The following is a 20,809-nucleotide window of genomic DNA, read 5'->3' as shown; positions in this document are numbered from 1 at the left end:
ATCGTATACCGTAGTTATTCCCAATAAAGATATCTATGTATTTGCATTTAAAATACAATTGTATTAAGATATAGTGACATTTTAAGAAAGTACCGTTTTACATTACATGTATAACAGGTGGTACGCTAAATGTCCCAAGAAAATATATACAGGAAATTCAAGAGGAACAATTAAAGGTAAACCATAAAAAGACTGGTGTTTTACTGGTTCAAATACGTTTTTTATATCGTTGGAGATGACAGCATTAACCTTAATCTGACTGTGGGAGAAACTTCTGTGTAGCAATGCAGTGGGAGTCACCAACTCTGGAAGGAGACACGGAGAGAGCTGGAGCTCTGATTACAAACAGTGATGGTTTATTTAGGAGCTTCGGCCGGAGAATTCACAAAACAAGTCACAGAGTCAGAGGTTCTGACTTCACGGGAGAGTTGCCACTTGAATTCTGAAGAGTCTCTCTCTTGCTAGACCTTTTAACTGGTTCACAGAGAGTAATCAACATATTTGAGGAGATAGCCTAAACAGCTGGGAACACTGAATTACTTGCGTCTGACACTTATGGCCTCGAAGATTACACACCTTGGAATCCACAAACACAGAGAAGGAAGTATTCCAGCGTTCTCACAACCATAAACTATTTGTGACCGAGAGTTGCCCGGTTAGAAACTGGGAACAACAACATATGGCTGAAGCAGCCCCTTTCCTTAAGGGAGATAACAGACGTCAGGGTTGGTCATAAACGTTAAAGGGCAAAAGGTGGCTATCTAGGAGAATTATTCCCTAACACTGACCACACTCCTCTCCACTCCCGCTCTCCAAGCAGATGGCTATACAAGAGCCAGGGTTGAGCATCTCCTCCAGACCTGTCAAGATTTCCCAACCGACCACCTAACAGCATTGGTCATTTTCTCCATATGAGTTGATCATTGTAACAGCAACCCAAAGCACACATTACAACAGCTTGCTTCCTCAAATTGTGCACAACATTTCCCATGTCAGATATTTACTTTGCCTTTTTGAAGTGCTCCCCGTATTTAGACACTGAAATGCCAACCCTCAAAGCTGACCCAACCCAACCCCATAAAAGACAGCATCCAACCCAGTCTCACATCTAAACGTGTAATAAGTATGTTGGTCCACAACTTGGGACATAGTATTTCTACAAAAACGGCTCTGAAATTGTAAGATCCCTACGTTTTTTTCACCATTCATTTCCAATGGCAGAGAAAAAAAAACATGGCCGACCTTTGTTTTATTCTCGGTGGGAAATGCCTATTTTAAGGTTAGTTTGGCCATTAAAATGCGTTTTGATGTCATTTGATGCGAGAAATATGAGTTGTTATTTCAGATGGTGTGTGCAGTGGATGCACATGATCTTTAGTTTGCTAGTTATTATGAAGATGACTTCAGGAAATTGTGTCCATACAACGTTTTCATTGTTACCAAGGTGGTTGCTAAGGACGCTGCTATCGATATTATTTCTGTTATGTTGTGTAACTGTTAAATGGTGTTATATTTATTGCTACCCCCTTCCCCGTCAATTTATAGTGTTGGTCCACAGCGCAAACGTATTAGTTTCAAAAATCTGCATCTAAAATTGTGGCATAGATACGTTATTTTCCCCTGTGCAATTCTCCATTTACTCAACAATAACACATAATTATCCTTGTGTTTATTTATTTGTTTGATAAATAAACACAAGTTGGAGTCCGTCAGGACCGAGGGTCGGAGAAGCTCATAGTAGTTGCTTTAGAGAATTTTACACTTCGCTTGACAAACCCTGTGATAGTCCTCAAGCTCTGTGATTGGATGTTTGAGTGTGCGCCGAGGGTTACGCCGAGCGTTGAACAGCACTTTGAAATGGGATGGAACCACGGCAGACTGTCCAAAACTGGATTTGAATGGGTCCACCCCGTCCCCCCCTCCCCTACCCCGTCCCCAGAACTACACATGCTGGCTATTGTGTGTTTCGCAACATGTTCTATGGAACGTCTTTACTGGGAGTTGTAGTTTTATTTTATTTTTTTCATATTTCCCATAATAAGAAGTTTCCAGTATTAAACTGTGTACATCCCTGGAGGTTTAAGGGATAGGAAACACTCAAATTTAAAACATATAATTAATAAATGGGTGGAAATTGCTTGTGCCCATAATGGGCAGCATTAATATATACCCACATGCCAGCTAAGGTCAGAAGAGCTTTATTTAACAGTTGGTCTTATGTCTGTGACCCCTCCTGTTGTAATTTGATAAGCCTGAAACATGCACTTGTCAAGGTTCAGAAGCACATTTTGCAAATATGGCAGTAGCCATCGATCATCTTAAGATAAGATATACTTTATTGATCCCAAGTTGGAAACATTTGCATTACATCAGCATGTGTAACAGTTGTAAATATGCAGTGGTGTTTATTTGTAAAACATTTAGTATAATCACACAAATTCTGTGTTTTATATTTAATAATTCTGTGTTCCTTATTTATTGAATGTTCAATACCTGACAAGGTCGGAGATGAAAAACTTGGGTCGCAGGTTCCTCAACAGTGCATTACAAGACATCTATCAATATGTGTGTATACCTAACTGTCATATTCTGCACATTTCTTATACTATCTACATACATCTTATAAGAGTATATATTATGTTAAAATAGTTCAAGTTAAAATAAGTGCTTCAACATAGTTAACATTGCTGGAGGTATACACACATATTGATAGATGTCTTGTAATGCACTGTTGAGGAACCTGCGACCCAAGTGTTTCATTCATTGCATAACTACACCGTAGTTGTGAATAATATGATATGTCAATAAATATTAGAAAATCTTGAAATCTTGAAAGAGATGTTGTCATGTCCAAGAAACTTATTGTGAAAGTTTATTCTTTATGTTAGAGTTGTCATGTCCCTTTGTCTTGTGCTTTATGTCTATACCCTTAATTATTTCTTCCTCTCATTTCAGGCCTCCACGCTCCCCGCCCCTTTTCTGTCTCCTGCGTCCTTGATTATTTTCCCCGCCCTGATTGTTTCCAACTGTGTCCCCTTTACCTGTGTATATATTGTGTTAGCTCCCTCCTGTTAATTGTCAGTTCGTTGTCTCTCGAAGACCACGTATCGGCTTACCTCACGGACCTTTTCACGGACCTTTCACGGACCTATGCTATAGATCGCATTATAGTTTTCCTCGAAAGAGTGGTTTTGTTTTCCTTGTTTTATTACTGTGCAAATTCCAGTAAAGTCTTTATTTTGAAACGCTATCTGAGTCTGAGTTTTGAGTCGTGCAATTGAGTTCATGCCTCAGTGTTCTCCCCTTGACAGTACGAACTGACCATCAAAATGAACTCAGCCGACTCAGATCAGATTAAGAACGCTATCCGTTCTCAGGGCCAACGTCTTGGGCAACAAGAGGAGCGTATGGCCACCATGCAGCAGGGAGTGCAGGATCTAACCAGCAGCCAGGGGGAACTACAAACATCGTTGACGACCCAAGTTAATCTACTGGCAGCAGAGGTTCAGCGTGTGCTCACTCACCTGCAGGCTGTTTCTCCTCCTACGACTCCTCCGGTTCCAGCGGTGACCGGATTCGATCCCAACCGGGTTACTGAGCCGCACAGTGCTTCCATGCGTCTGGCTCCACCCGAAAGGTACTCCGGGGACTCAGAAGGCTGCCGGCCGTTCATCGTGCAGTGTGAGTTACACTATCACCACCAACCGGCTGCTTTTCCCACGGACATTTCCAAAGTGGCCTTTATGATCTCTCATCTCTCCGGCCGAGCAGCAGCGTGGGCCACGGCAGAATGGTCCCGAGGCTCGCCTATCTGCGGGTTTCTGGAAAACTTCATAGACACTATGAGGAAGACCTTCGATCAAACCACGCCGGGCAGGGAAGCAGCTCGGGCTCTGATCAAGCTGCGACAACATCAGCGGAGTGTGGCTGACTACGCCATCGAGTTCCGGACTAAGGCAGCCGACAGCGGCTGGAACTCCGCTGCATTGTTGGACGCTTTCGTCAGCGGTCTCTCGGATTCTTTACAAGACCAGCTGGCGCCTCTCGATCTGCCCGCTGATTTGGACTCTGTCATATCCATGGCTTTACGTATAGACAATCGTTTGACGGAGAGGAGAAGGAATAAATCCAAGGATGCGGTTGATCCACCTCTCCAGAGGAGACGCTCGCCGCTGGATATTACTTCTTCTTGGAGGCCCCGTCACCCCTCACCACCTACGTTCCGGACAACAGCGCCCCCTGGCTCCGTGGAGGAGCCAATGCAGTTGGGCCGCGCCAAGCTGTCGCTGGCAGAACGTCAGCGTCGATTCAAGGAAGGTCTGTGTTTCTACTGCGGGCAGCGCGGACACCCACAAGCGGCTTGTCCGGTAAAAGAGGAGGCTCACCAATGAAGAGGAGTACGTTGGTGAGCCGGATCTCTTCCTCTGACTTTCCTCCTCGCACCCTGACCCGGATCCAGGTAAAAATCAGAGACAATGTAGTTACTCATGGTGTTCTCATTGACTCAGGGGCGGACGAAAGTCTTATGGATTGGGGTTTAGTTAAAAAATGGGACATAAAAACTAAACCTCTACCCCAGCCTCTTGAAGCGAGTGCTCTCGATGGGCGGCTGTTGTTTAAAGTGACTCACCAAACGGAGCCTTTAGAAGTAAGATGTAATGATAACCACCATGAGACAATGTCTTTTCACTTATTTAACTCAGCCCAACATCCACTCATTTTGGGGTTTCCCTGGTTGAAACTTCATAACCCTCACATAGATTGGCAATCTGGGAGGGTGGAGGGGTGGGGAAAGAATTGCATTGATCTCTGTATTAAGCAGGTAGCAGAGATTGACAGGGGATGTAACACTGGGAGTGTTAGGCAGGATACAGTCCCAAAAATATATCTTCCGGATGTACTTTCAGTTCCTTCCTGCTACCACGACCTTAGTGAAGTTTTTAGTAAGTCCAAAGCTCTGGCTCTTCCTCCTCACCGCTCCTATGACTGTGCTATTGACTTAATTGCCGGGTCTCCCATTCCTAAGGGTCGACTTTATGCAATTTCAGGACCTGAGAAAGAGGCCATGAAGGACTATATTGATGCCTCCCTCAAGACAGGGCTTATTCGTCATTCCTCATCCCCAGCAGGGGCAGGTTTTTTTTTCGTGGGCAAAAAGGATGGGTCTCTTAGGCCCTGTATCGACTACTCACCTCTCAATGACATTACGGTTAAAAACCGGTACCCCCTCCCTCTCATCTCGTCCGCTTTCGAGCAGCTTCAGGAAGCCAAGGTTTTCACCAAATTAGACCTGCGGAACGCCTATCATTTGGTCAGGATCAGGGAGGGCGATGAATGGAAGACGGGTTTTAACACCCCTTCAGGACATTATGAATACCTGGTCATGCCGTTTGGATTGTCAAACGCTCCTGCAGTCTTCCAGGCTATGATCAACGACGTGTTGAGGGAGTTTCTGAACCGTTTCGTTTTTGTTTATCTGGACGACATTCTGATCTACTCCCCTGACCTTCACACCCACAAACAACATGTCCGCCTGGTTCTACAGAAACTGCTCCAAAATAAGTTGTTTGTCAAAGCTGAAAAGTGTGAATTTCATGTGGAAACAGTCACTTTTTTGGGCTTCATCATTTCCCCAGGTCAGGTTATGATGGACCCAGAGAAGGTTAGCGCAGTAGCCTGTTGGCCTACCCCTGACTCTCGCAAAAAAGTGCAGCAGTTTTTAGGCTTTGCTAATTTTTACAGACGTTTTGTGCGGAGCTTCAGCGCTATTGCAGCCCCTCTTCATGTCCTCACGTCCCCTCAGGTGCCTTTTGTGTGGTCTCCTCAGGCTGAGGAGGCTTTTTCTCGGCTGAAAAAGATGTTCACCACTGCCCCCATACTTACCATGCCGGATCCCACTCGCCAGTTCGTGGTGGAAGTGGATGCCTCCAACGAGGGGGTGGGAGCGGTCCTCTCCCAGCAACAACAGAAGGACAACAAACTTCACCCCTGCGCCTTCCTGTCCAGGAAGCTCTCCCCGGCAGAGAGAAATTATGACGTGGGAAACCGTGAGTTGCTGGCCGTGAAGTTAGCGTTGGAAGAGTGGAGGCATTGGTTGGAGGGAGCCGAGCATCCTTTTGTGGTCTGGACCGACCACAAGAACCTGGAGTACATCAGAAAGGCCAAAAGACTGAACTCCCGCCAGGCTAGGTGGACCTTGTTTTTCAACCGTTTTGACTTTGTTCTTTCCTACAGGCCGGGGTCTCAGAATGTCAAGCCTGACGCTCTGTCCCGTCTGTTTGACCCTGTGCCTGCAGCCAAGGAGCCGGAACCCATCATCCCATTGAACCGGGTGGTAGGAGCGCTGACTTGGCCAGTAGAGAAGGAGGTAATACGTGCCAATGCTGGAGCTCCTGCACCAAGGGGTTGCCCGCCTAACCGGATTTTTGTTCAGGAGGCCGAGCGACCACAGGTGATCCACTGGGCTCACACTTCGCTGCTCACCTGTCACCCCGGAGTCAAGAGAACTATGTTCATTGTTAAACAACGTTTCTGGTGGACATCCATGGAGAAGGAGGTGAAGGAGTATGTGGAGGCGTGCCCTATCTGCGCTCGAAACAAGACCTCTTCCAGGTCGCGAATAGGGTTATTACAACCACTCCCTATTCCCAACAGGCCCTGGTCAGAGATCTCCATGGACTTCGTCACTGGCCTGCCCCTCTCTAGAGGTAAAACCACAGTTCTCACGGTAGTGGACAGATTTTCCAAAATGACACATTTCATTGCTCTGCCAAAGATGCCCTCAGCTAAGGAAACGGCGGAGGTCATGATGCAGAATGTGTTTCGGCTTCATGGTTTCCCTAAGGATATTGTCTCCGACCGGGGCCCCCAGTTTGTGTCACGCTTCTGGAAGGAGTTCTGCAGCCTCATCGGTGCCACGGTCAGTCTCTCGTCTGGATATCATCCGGAGTCTAACGGCCAGACAGAGCGCCTAAATCAAGAACTGGAGACCTGCCTGCGCTGCCTGGTGTCCCAGAATCCATCCTCCTGGAGCGAGCACCTCACCTGGGTTGAGTATGCACACAACATCCTCCCTACTTCTGCCACGGGCCTGTCCCCGTTTCACTGTGTTTATGGCTACCAGCCGCCACTGTTCCCAGCCACGGAGAGGGAGGTCACGGTCCCGTCTGCCCACGCTCTGGTCAGGCGTTGTCGGCGCGTGTGGGCTGCGGCTAGGAAGATACTCTGCAGGAATTCACAACTGGTTAAAAGAGCAGCAGACCGAAAACGCCGACCAGCCCCTGTATACCAGCCAGGCCAAAAAGTCTGGCTCTCTACACGAGACCTTCCCCTCCACGTACTCTCCCGAAAACTGGCTCCCCGGTTTGTGGGTCCTTTTCCCATCACCAAGGTCATAAACCCAGTCTCAGTGAGACTACGGCTTCCCAGGGCCATGAAGGTACATCCCACCTTCCATGTAGGGAAATTAAAACCATTGAAGGAGAGCGCTATGGTTCCCACCGTCAAACCCCCCCCGCCCCCCCGGATGATCGATGGAGGTCCGGTTTACACGGTCAAGTCACTATTGGCTAGTCGGAAAAGGGGTAGAGGGCGACAGTTACTGGTTGACTGGAAGGGTTATGGTCCTGAGGAGCGGCAATGGATTCCTTCCCGCTTCATCGTGGACAAAAGCCTCATTGAGGATTTTGACCGCCTCAACTCAGAGGAGCCTGGGCCGTCAGGAGCCGTCCCTAGAAGGGGGGGTACTGTCATGTCCAAGAAACTTATTGTGAAAGTTTATTCTTTATGTTAGAGTTGTCATGTCCCTTTGTCTTGTGCTTTATGTCTATACCCTTAATTATTTCTTCCTCTCATTTCAGGCCTCCACGCTCCCCGCCCCTTTTCTGTCTCCTGCGTCCTTGATTATTTTCCCCGCCCTGATTGTTTCCAACTGTGTCCCCTTTACCTGTGTATATATTGTGTTAGCTCCCTCCTGTTAATTGTCAGTTTGTTGTCTCTCGAAGACCACGTATCGGCTTACCTCACGGACCTTTTCACGGACCTTTCACGGACCTATGCTATAGATCGCATTATAGTTTTCCTCGAAAGAGTGGTTTTGTTTTCCTTGTTTTATTACTGTGCAAATTCCAGTAAAGTCTTTATTTTGAAACGCTATCTGAGTCTGAGTTTTGAGTCGTGCAATTGAGTTCATGCCTCAGTGTTCTCCCCTTGACAGATGTGCAAAATAGTCATTATATACAGTCTTTAATTAACTATTAGTAGAGAATAACGAGTAATGAATATACTTTATAGGGATCCTATTCATATCTAATAATAAAAATGATAAAATTCAATAACATGCTTTAACCACCAGGTGTCCCTTTCTATCAGCTGTGCACCGTTATGGTGTAAATACAACCTATCTACCAATAGGCTAGTTGCACAAGATGGCGTCTATCAACTTCCGGCGGCTGGGTGTGAGCCTGAGTACTTCCGGTCTTCGGTGTGGAGTTGTTTGGGGAGTTAGCGATATACGTACGATAGATAGAGAGAGAGAGATAGATAGATAGATAGATAAATAGATAGATAGATAGATAGATAGAGAGAGAGAGAGAGAGAGAGAGAGAGAGAGAGAGAGAGAGAGAGAGAGAGATAGATAGCAAGATACATAGCATACAGTTAGCATACAGATAGCGATAGATAGCTTAGATGATGAGCGGTAAAGAAAAGCGGTTGGCCTTCCAGCGGGTAAGAAAGTCGGCACTACATTGCTCTGTGCCCCTTTGTACAAATAAGTCCCGTTATAATCGGGAGATAAGTTTCCATTCATTTCCTAATTATGCTGAGGTGAAGGCTCAGTGGCTGATCAAGGTCCGTAGGGACAATTTCAGCCCCACAACAAATACCCGTGTGTGTAGTAGGCATTTTCGACCAGGAGACTTATTGGTCACAGCTGGAGGACTGAACAGAGTAAAGAAAGGAGCTACACCTGTTTCTCTTTGCTTGGAATAACTACGAGCTACCAAGACGTAATGTTTGGGAGCGTCGGCCGAGGGCAGAGAGTCCCACCCCGGACTTGACAGCTGAGTACGAGGTGGAAACGCTTGCGCCGCCGGATCATGACTAATCTGTAAATCCAGCGACGGCAGTGATGGCAAATCAGGTGGCCGACGAGAACGAAGCCTTGAAAATCCAGGTTAGGGAGCTCCAACACCATCTGGAAGTGTTACAACTGAGATCTCGTTTCGGGATACAACGCCTGGCAGGGTCGGACGAGGACATTCGTTTCTACACCAGGTTTGTTTATAAGGTTTGTTTATAAGGCTATCAGGATGTTGTTATGGCCACTAGTTTGATAAACACTTTTCATTTGGGGAAGCTAATTTAAGAAACACAACTATGTCTAACATGAACAATATTACATTCTTAGATTTGCCCCATACAAGCATTTCCTCGCCTTTTGGAAATTGGTGGAGCCTGCAGCCAACACCAAGATGGTGCGGATCTACAACGCCAAGGCATCCTCGGCCAGCAGCTCGGATTCCTCTCAACCATCAACAACGGTAAGCAGCATACAAGCATGGATGTATATTAATAATTATGCACGCTGCGCACTATACCACCGTTTAACAAGTGCATCACATCACTCACAAAACACACACACACACAAAAAACACACACACCCCCCCCCCACACACACACACACACACACACACACACACACACACACACACACACACACACACACACACACACACACACACACACACACACACACACACACACACACACACACACACACACACACACACACACACACACACACACACACACACACACACACACACACACACACACACACACACACACACACACACACACACACACACACACACAAAGAACAACAAACCCCAGATGAGCTGCTGCTGTTCCTCATGCACCTGTCAGTGGGCCTACATCTGAGGGATCTAGCAGAACAGTTTGGCATTCATCGCACCACAGTCAGCTGAATTATTTCAACCTGGACACACTTCCTCTACCAACTGCTTGGAAGCAAACGTCTGTGGATCCCACGCGAAGTTGTCAAAGCTCACCTTCCACCAGATTTTTCAGCTTTCCCTGACACACAAGTGGTGCTTGTGACTGCACTGAAGTATTCTGCCAGACTCCATCATCTCTCCTGCTGCAGAGTGAGGTGTTTTCTACATACAAGTCGCATGCTACATTCAAGGCCGTGATCGGCATGGCACCACATGGTGCCATTACATTTGTGTCTGGCCTGTATGCAGGATCTATGAGTGACCGGGAGATCTTCAAGCTGTCTGGCATCGTGAGCCTGCTCACACCAGACATGGCGATAATGGTCGACAAAGGGTTCCTTGTGGACAATCTGGTTGAGTGTAAAGTGTACCGGCCTGCCTTTCTGCACAAAAAACCCAAATGAACAGGGAGGATGTCAGGCAGACTCAATCCATTGCACGTCTGAGGGTCCATGTGGAGAGGTGCATCAGAAGAGTCAAAGAGAACAAACTATTTGACAAAGCCATACCACTGTCTGTGTGTGGAAGCATTGAGGAGCTCTTCAATGTGGCTTGCTTCCTGGTCAACTACCAGAACGGACCGCTGGTAAAAGCATGGGCAAGCCTGGGCAGCCATTAGTGATGGGAATTATGGCTCTATGAAGGGAAAATAAGCGAAATAATCACCAGGATAATGATTGACTGTATTGCCAGACCTAATGTCAATAATCTTCTTTGTAAACATGACACAAGGTGGGGCCATATCCATGTCAGTGAATGTACTACTTTGAATTGACCCTCTGTATGTGTTAAGTAAATAAAGTTGTCTTGCCTTGAATGAAATTCACGCAACTCTTTATACTAGATACTGTGTTTTTAAGTGGCGATGGAGATTATTTGTTGACCCTGCTTTAAAGGATAGTTTGCCTTTACAAATGGTGTGCTTTATCACTGCCTGGGTTTTGGTTGAAGTGCATCCAAATGCTGCTGCGTTTGGCTCATTTTCCATTTTTCATTTTCAAAAGAATCGGCTAATGAATATAACTAATATATATATATTATATATAACTAATGAATTACAACCTCAAAACAAATGCACACAAATATAACATAGGACAATACATAATATAATAAATCCACAATATGATAACATGATGTAGTGTGGTACACTAATGTTTCATTTCATTTCAAACCTTTATTTATTCAGATTGGTCCCTTGAGATCATAGATCTCTTTTACAAGGGAGAACTGCAGCAATTTCAGTTCCGCATGAAACATAAAACAACATAAAAACAAACAATAGAGGATATCATACAACATATTTACATACTTAACAACATTTACAAATACCCATAGTTTCAGAAAGCATTTCACTTAGACATGCTTTAAAAACATTCAGAGAAATAAAATTGCTCAATTTCAATTTTAGCTGTAGAATGTTCCAATCTATGCTATCTATCAGTAACTATATCGCTATCTGTATGCTATGTATCTTGCTATGTATCTCTCTCTCTCTCTCTCTCTCTCTCTCTCTCTCTCTCTCTCTCTATCTATCTATCTATCTATCTATTTATCTATCTATCTCTCTCTCTCTATCTATCGTATGTATATCGCTAACTGCCCAAACAACTCCACACCGAAGACCGGAAGTACTCAGGCTCACACCCAGCCGCCGGAAGTTGATAGACGCCATCTTGTGCAACTAGCCTATTGCGTCAAATATAAAAGTCAGCCGAATTAGTGTTGATACTGCGAGGAGACGTATTGGGTGAAAAGAAATGTAAGATGTTGTTTAATTGCTGATATATTTATGATCCACGTCACATTCAGTTTTGGCAGCAGTTCTTCCTGTTTGTCTAGAAGTCTTCTCATCAGGGCTCTATAAATAGAGAACTACGGCAGATATGTAAGATTTAATGCAGCCGAACCGTGTATTACAATGCCGTTATGTGATGACTTTTAAAGAGAAAAGAAAGCACACTCGGAATAAAGTATTATTTTATTCAAACATTTTTTTTCTGATTTCACATCACATAAACACCATTTCCCAACGTGCTTTGGGGCTAAACCATCCAATTACCGAGCTGAGGATCTTGCCTACGTCTGTTTCCGGTATTTGTTTATGACGATATGATGTGTGATGTGAGATGTGAGACTGGGTTGGAGAATTGCACAGGGAAAAATAATCTATGCCACCATTTTAGATGCGGATTTTGTTAAACTAATACGTTTGCGCTTGGACCAACACTATAAATTGACGGGGAAGGGAGTAGCAATAAAGATAACACCATTAAACAGTTACACAACATAATATAAATAATATCGATAGCAGCGTCCCTAGCATCCACCTTGGTAACAATGAAAACGTTTCACTTTTTAGAATTAGCGTAGCATTAATATACTTTATAATAAAATTGTCTTCGAACTTGCGGTTTACGGATCCTAGTACTCTTCTTTCTTAGGCAATTGGCAGGTTGATCATGTGGTGGTTGTAAAACGCAATATAAGCTCTATGTACAGGTGTTTTGTTTTTAGTTTTTTTAAAGACACTCGTCCACCTTCCATAAGGTACAGGAACTCATTAGAGGTGCAACAGAGGCCAAACTAGTGAGTAAAAGGTGGTTTTCAGTTTAGCTTAGCATCCAGCCGTTTTTAAATGATTGCCCTGATCTGTCAGGAGGATGGAAGGAGGAAGTGGAGGGGATGCTGGGAAATTCCCGCTGGCATGGGGATGAGCCAAGTCCTCAACTTGTGCGACCAGCTGTTGCCGCAGCGACAACTCCTGGTTCCCGAACCACACCCTGCTATGGTTGGACCGTGTGTGTCTTGTATGTGTGAATGCATATGTTTGTGTGTGTCTTACCAGTGGGAAGCCGTGGGAGATTTTGCCATCAGGGGGCAGCTTAGCTCCGAAACCGTAGGCAGGAAAGAGCTTGTCGCTGTCGTAGTCCTGGATAATCTCACCTACTGCTTTCAGGGCCATGGCATATGCATTCATCTGGTAGGGACTCATATAGTGGAGGGAGGTGGGCTGGGAGGGGTTACCTTGGAGAAAGAAATGCACACAACTCGATGAGTTGAATGATAATTCACCTTCTTTCTTTGTGGTTTTCATCTGCAATTCGAAGCATGTTATGTCACCAGTGGAGCACAGGAGATGATTCATAGAAAATAAAGTACTGCATGCTTTATCTCCTTCTTTCAAACAGGGTTCTGCTTCTTGTGTCTGCATTTTGAATAGCTATAGAGACATGCAATAGCTGTGATGAAATATATTTAACATTCCCATTTTAATCAAAGAGTCATGTAAAAAATGATTAGTATGGGGATTTATCAGTTAATGCAATCAAATTAATATTTTACACATTTACATTCATATGTTTGGCAGTATAATTATAATTTACATGTAAACATAGCTAAATCTGACTTCTCCCCCAAGAGTAAGCACGTGTGGAGTTTCTTCTCTGTTATTAAACAAGTGCCTTGCTTGAGTGAAAGGGTGGGGGGAGGGGGGAGATTTAATTATCCAGAATAGATGCCCGCTCCTAACACACCTACCAATAATGTATTCCTCCTAATCCTATCTAGCTTCCAACTGTGCCGCAGGTGTACCCCGTGCTTCTGGATATGAAAATACCAAACGCATTCCCCAAGCCCTGTGCACCCTGCACGCTCGACTGCACTTCCCATCATGTGAAAATAAGAGCCTAAATGTAACAATCTTTTCAGGACAGCTGTGTGCCTGCCCATCACGAACACCAGTGTATCTGCCATAACACCTGAAGAAAGGTCATGTTACATTACAGATGGGAAAAGGGACAAGTGCATTTCCCACTCAAGTATTACATTTTAAAAATCAAGTTTTCTTTCTGTGATCCTTTAAAACAAAAAATTCAAGTTGTGTCATTTTAGTAGTTTCAGAAAGAGATATACACTTATGAGAATATGGTAATTGGTGGTTTAATGGTGCATTACACAATGTTTTAGGTCCTCGTGTCTTGAGCCAAAATCACTGCAACATTGGAGTCAGGGGCGGACTGGCCGTCGGGACGTTCGGGACGAATCCCGATGGGCCGGTACTGAAGTGGGCCGGTCGGACGATGTGGGCCGGCCGGTAACCGGAAGGGCTCGACATTAAATGGCCCGCTGGCCCGGAAGCACTATTTAGACACCCCGGGCCAGCATAACGTACTTTGCCCCCTCGGGCCACTAAAAATATTGCTTTAAAAAAATGGTCCTGTGGTATTGGTATTTTAACTAGCAATTTAGTTAAATTGTTTCGTTTATCAACGCTACAACATAGCGTTTTGTGAGTCGGTTGTCGTTGTTGGGTGAAAAGCAAACAGCTGTTTGCTGCGGAGCGCAGCGCGAGCAGGCTCCCGTGAGCGCGCTCCTTCACTACAGACTATCGCGCCACCTAACCATTCGCCAAAAATGTTTTTAATACCAGCGGTAACCGGCCAAGCGCCGGGCAAAAAACAATCATCAAATAAAAGAAAGTAACCGGAGGAGTTAAAGGAGAGTGACAGGGAGCATGAGAAGAAGAGGGAGAGAAAGTTTCGGCCAGCTTGATCGATGGAGTTTGACTTCTAATGGTGCAGTGACACGTCCTAAAACCCTTTAATAATCTATCGATTAGATTTATGATTCGAAAATTATAAAAGTAGGGTAGACATGTGGATATTATCCGGCTGAACAAAACGTGCATTTATCAAACAGGTTTGTTTTCCACAGACCTTATTTCCAGCTATTTTCCAAAACCCTGTGGAGAAATCGCATTGCTTTTTGTCGAGGGAACCAGCAGCTTACTTCCTGGTTTTAGGACGCGTCACTGTACCTCTCAATACGATGCCAATATAAACAAGGTCTTCTGTCGGCTCTGTACATCAATGCCGACCTATGCTGACAAGTAAGTGAAGAGTAGACAATATAAAGGTATTGGCTTTAGGGAAATGTCCCAGCAGTTTAGGATAATGAAGGTTCTAATCTAATCAATTACATAGCCATTACATTTCTAACTCCTAATGACAGGAAGGCAGAAATCGCTTTATACAAATAATAATACTCATAATAATAGCAGACATTTTTTAACAATGACCACAATATCATTATTTTAATAAACCAAATATGAACAATTGAGGAAAATGAGGAAAAACTGATGATTCAAGTAGTAATGTAGTTAGTGCATAAATTACTATTGCAACAATTGTGTTAATTTTCTTCATTATTAGTCGATTTTCTTTTTTGGACGAATGCTCCGGGCCAGTGGTTACAATGGTGGGGCCAGTGATAATACAAGTCCACCGGCCCAGAGGGCCAGTGGCATTTTACCCTTAATGTCTACCTCTGCGGTAAGTCACCCCCCCCCCCCCCCCCTGTCGACAATTTACGAGCGGTATTTACTTGCGGTACCGCGGTGGGCCGGCGGTACCGAAGTGGGCCAGTGGAGAGTCCCGGGCTGATTTGTAGTCCCAGTCCGCCCCTGATTGGAGTCATGCATTAAGAAACACAACCAAACAATACTGAATATAATTCCTTTCTTCTGTGCCATTGCATTGGTATGACCATAAATAATTTCCCCAACTTTAACTTCACCAACTACTGTCATATGGTTTAAATAAATCATCTTTTTTAGATTGTATTATTTTGCAGCACTAATCTAGATTTTGATCAGAAGATTGCTTGTATTGGTGAGCTGCTATTACTTGACCAACAACAAATTATTACGATTTCACACATGAGTGGGCCCAAACTGTTACCCTGTGGCACACCAAACTGTAATCGCCTAGCATTGGAACCAACTTGCTTTCTAGCATTAAATAGCTCGTGAATTTTTGGTTGTTAACCTGTTAAGCCCGGAGCCTGTTTTTCAGGCCTCAGGCTCAAAAATGACATGCCCAGAACAAATGACTACAGTATATCTTCACTTCTAAAAGGGGTAAATGATTAATACATTATTTTATTCAATTCGAGAGGAATAAGGCAAGGAAAGGCAAGGCAGGGCAAGTTTATTTATATAGCACCTTTCAACACAAGGCAATTCAAAGTGCTTTACAAAAATGAAAGACATTAAGAAAATGGCATTTAAAAACAATCATTAAAAAGCAAAGATAATAAAATAAACATTACAAGAAAAAATACATAAATAAAAGTTACAGTGCAGTTTAAGATGTGAATAGTTCAATTAAAAGCAGCGGCAAAAAGAAAAGTCTTCAGCCTGGATTTAAAAGTAGTAAGAGTTGCAGCGGACCTGCAGGTTTCTGGGAGTTTGTTCCAGATATTTGGAGCATAATAACTGTACGCTGCTTTATAGGGATGTAACGATACCAAAAACTCACGGTACGATAATATCGCGATAACAAGTCCAAGGTACGGTATTTATCGCAATATTGAATAATAAAGGGAATGAAAAAAAAAATCATAATTCTTTTTTCAATAAAACATTTTTTTACTCGGAAAATGTTTTTTTATTACATAATAAATCTGATTTTTACAGCATTTTGTAGGATAGCAGTATTTTAAAGTGTCAAAAACAAAGTGACAGTAACAGACTGGAACAAGAAAACCAGTGTTTTTGTACCTACCAGTACTACCAAACAAAGTAAGCATTTTCTTTGTGCCACTGCATCTCACAAATAAACAAGGACATTTAATAATCAGATCCTGCAATAAAAATAAATCAAGTTTCACTTTAGTTTTTCAAGTAACTCCACTCAAACTCACTAGTCACTCACTCAGCATCATCAGACAAGTTTTTAGGAATATGAGAATGTCCACATTTCCAGGTATTTATAAACTGGGATGTTTGGGCATTTACAATATCCCCTGCTCTGGAAAAAACTCTCTCGCTTGGTACTGATGTTGCTGGGACACCAGTGGTCGCGTTAACCGAATATTGTATTTAACAATGACGGAAAAATCTGAAAGCAGTCTGTCATTTTGACAGATTAGAACAAACTCGGAACAGCGCCAACGTTTCCCCGCAGCCAGGCTCTGGTGTTATGCCGTGTTATGCATGTCCTCCAAAAGGAAATTATATAGTTTCCAAACCGTACTTTGCCGTACAGATCAATACATGTCTGGGAGGTTTTGCCCCCCCCCCCCCCCCGTTGACAGTTCACGGACATGCTCTATCCTGAACTGTTCAGACCCGACGGGTAATAAGGGATTATGACGGATATTTTACGATCCTGTCTGTCAACATGACGGACAGCGAAAAAGTCTAACTCCGGGCTTATTGACATGGCGAGATATAAATATATGGTTGGTACTTGTCAATGTCTCTAGGTGTGTAAATGTGGCCCTGTAAATACGATACTTTTGTGTTATCTGTTGTTTTATTTTCATGTTGTAACCTACTTGCTGCCATGTTGGACAGGTCTCTATTGAAAAAGAGATCGATGATCTCAATGGGACCACCTGGTTAAATAAAGGTTTAAAAAAAAAAAGTGTTTAAAAAAAAATATATTTTTTTTAAAAATCGCGGTAGATTTTGTCAGTCTCACGACGGTATTGGGAAGTTTATTTACCGCGATACCGCGATATTCGGTATATCGTTAAATCCCTACTGCTTTACCATGTTTAGTTCTGACTCTGGGGACAGAAAGCTGACCAGTCCCTGAAGACCTGCGAGATCTTGATGGTTCATAATTTAGCAGGAGGTCAGAAATGTATTTTGGGCCTAAACCATTCAGTTCTTTAAAAACCAGCAGCAGTATTTTTGAAATCAATTCTTTGACACAAAGGAAGGCAGTGTAAAGATTTCTGAAAAGGGGTGATGTGATCCACTTTCTTAGAGTTAGTGAGGACTCGAGCAGCGGCGTTCTGAATCAGCTGCAGCTTTCTAATAGATTTTTAGTGAGACCTGTAAAGACACCATTACAGTAGTCGAGTCTACTGAAGATAAAAGCATGGACACGTTTTTCCAAATCCTGCTGTGACATTAGTCTTTTTATCCTAGATATATTCTTTAGGTGATAGTAGGCTGACTTAGTAATTGTTTTAATGTGACTGTTGAAACTCAGGTCAGAGTCCATGACTACAACTAGATTTCTGACTTTATCTTTTGTTTTGAACATTGCAGACTGACTGATTAATAGTCTGAATAATAGTCAAAAACAATTGCTAACAGAACATGCCCAATTTAATTTCTATCTTAACACTGTAAAGCTTAGGCCTACTAATAAAGACCTTATACTGATTGTCAATTGAAACAGAAATGTAAAAATGGCAATTGTTTGTTTGTTTGTTTGTTTGTTTGTAGCCTTTATTTAACCAGGTGTAAATCCCATTGAGATCAACGATCTCTTTTTCAAGGGAGACCTGCAGCACATTGGTTACACATAAAAACAACAGAAAACAAAAAGGACATCATACAACATAATTACAGGGGTATAAATTAGCAACCTATTCACAATGACAGATATCTAATAATATTTCATCTATCCGAGTATTTCATCTATCCGAGTAGTTAAGAAGAATAGTTATTTGTATGTTTAGTTTGAAAAGCTTGAATGACCACATCTAGTCAAACTGCATTTTAATTAATATAAGGGAGACATCGAAGAGTTCTAAAACCAACCTGTATGTACTACAATCAATCAAAATACATGCAAGTCAAAGCAACTTACCGTTCGACGCTGTGAAGTCAATAGCCACCGTGAAGTTCAGTTGTGTTCTGTTGCAAAGAAAATGGTAATCAAAGAAGAAAAGATCTAACACTTCAGTTCACTTAATACCAATTGTATTGCCATCACACATACACATCAACACACTAACGTTCAATATAATTAGTTTACGGGTTCACTGGATAATTAGTATGGCAGGACAATATTCCCTCCACCATCATTTAGGCATAATTAAGTCAAACAAATGAAAGTAGTGATTAAAAGTGAATGAGGTGAATAAATAGGGTATTTATAATTGAGTTTTACCAATACACATCCCCCCACCCAACACTTTGTGTGATGCTGTGAGGGTTTAAAACATTCAATATAGTAACAACTAAAATGGTGGCTATTGACACTCACTGTGAGAGCATTCTAATTATTATTCCACTCACCCTCCTCGGATGAAATCCACAAAGGTATACTCGGACTCCACTTTGAAGGACAGCAGAGTTACCTGGCAAACACACACACATGCACATACACACATAAAATACACAAACAGAGTGATAAACAGAGAAGGAGGGTGGATAGGGACCGGGCCAGGTAGACAGGGAAGAAAAAGACAAACAGGTGGCCAGACAGCAACATAGTCAGTGAGAGAGAAGCTGATGTTAGCGGTGGTGATACCTAAAGAAATATACATGAGAAAAATTACACTGGAGACGATATGGAGCACATGAGACTTGGGTGCACTTACAGTTCCAGAATTGATGTATTTCTTCTTTTTGCCTTTCTTCTTTGGATTTAAAACCTGCCGGTGATGCGGAAAAGTAAGTTAGTGATTGAGAGGGTACTTGTAAAAAACACTTCATGCCCTGAAATGATGTTCGATAATGACTAGGAATAATTCAACAGAGTTCTGATACTTGAAGACCATGAATTGAAACTGATAAGGTTTTACTGAGAAAATCTAGAGTAGAGAAAATAAAGGAAAGGTGAAAAGATTAATCAATCCAACCAGCCATCCATACATTTGTCCTAATGTAGGTTTGTACACCTATACATTCATCCATTTGTATATCAATCCGCCAACCCATCCATCCATCCATCCATCGGTTTGTACTTCCATCCATCCATCATAACTAATCTGTTTAATCATTTATTTGGTCATTATGCCAGTGCTATTATTAATTAGTTCCCTTGGAGCGTAGAAATCCTTTCACAAATTCCTAGCTCAATTACTAAATAGTTCTTGTCATGATTTTGTTTGGAAAGTGTTAATTCAAATTACCACAGCCTTTAAGACCCTTAACTTGACCATGAAGGATCCAAAATGTACTTGGTCCTTTTTGCTTTGCCTCATTAAAGTCAAATGCACATGTTTAGGTAAGAATTCAGTGTATATAACAGTGAAAGGAGTATATTACATGTACCATGTATTCATTATTGATGTTTGATGAAAATAGGATGGGTGGTCATAAAAAGATCATTACTTAATTATCATTGAGGTTTACATAAAAACCTATGATAAAATGGGCAGGCCACATGTTGACATACTTTCCTAGTCTTCTATTTAATTCAATTGCATTAAGTATTGACATTTCTCATCATGTATCATTACAACCAAGTAACAATTTAGCATCAAAATAATAAAAAAATGAACACTACAGGACCTCTCATTCCTGTGACTTTATTTATCCATGTGTGAAATCTTCGATTCCTTCAAAGGGAAATAATAATATCTACAAAATCTTTTCAGCCTTTCCATTTTCATCCCCTATTTTTTATTACTTCGCTTCGTAAAGCTGTTGGAAAGATTGTTTTGAGCCTGTAGAGAGCTAGCCAGCTGGAGTTAAAATATCAATTCATAATAATGAAATTTCATATGAAAAAAGCTATGAGAAACAACAAACCACCCCCCATGTCACGTCTCACCTCGTAGACATTGAACTGGTTCTGCCCTCGAGACAGCTCTCTGTAGCTGGTGGTGAACTCGCCAATGAAGTCATGGCTGCACACAAACACCCACAAAGACAAGCGAGCATGAACACATACTTCATAATCAGAGAGAAATGTTCACGTCTTTGTCTCTATCCGCACGTCTTGCTCCATTATTGTTTCTGTCAATCTCACAGTAACTGCTTCACATTTTCACCTACAGAGTGTACACAAGGCTGTTCACTTTCTTCTAAAATTTGAGAA

General features: G+C 42.8%; 1 protein-coding gene across 1 annotated transcript in view; it reads right to left on the bottom strand.

Annotated features, from left to right (window-relative positions):
• LOC307036900 (copine-9-like) overlaps positions 1–20,809 on the bottom strand; it is a 140,557-nt gene that overhangs the window by 26,002 nt on the left and 93,746 nt on the right. Inside the window, exons 11-15 of the mRNA XM_079677528.1 lie at positions 20,543–20,618; positions 19,365–19,418; positions 19,060–19,121; positions 18,629–18,675; positions 12,862–13,043 (exon numbers count right to left, since the gene is read on the bottom strand). Coding sequence (XP_079533654.1) covers positions 12,862–13,043; positions 18,629–18,675; positions 19,060–19,121; positions 19,365–19,418; positions 20,543–20,618 — 421 coding nt within the window. The remainder of the gene's footprint in view (positions 1–12,861; positions 13,044–18,628; positions 18,676–19,059; positions 19,122–19,364; positions 19,419–20,542; positions 20,619–20,809) is intronic.

The sequence above is a fragment of the Notothenia rossii genome (genome assembly GCF_949606895.1).
Source record: "Notothenia rossii genome assembly, chromosome: 4".
NCBI lineage: Eukaryota > Metazoa > Chordata > Actinopteri > Perciformes > Nototheniidae > Notothenia > Notothenia rossii.
Note: the sequence above shows the minus strand (reverse complement) of the source record. Positions and strands in the feature narration are given on the sequence as shown.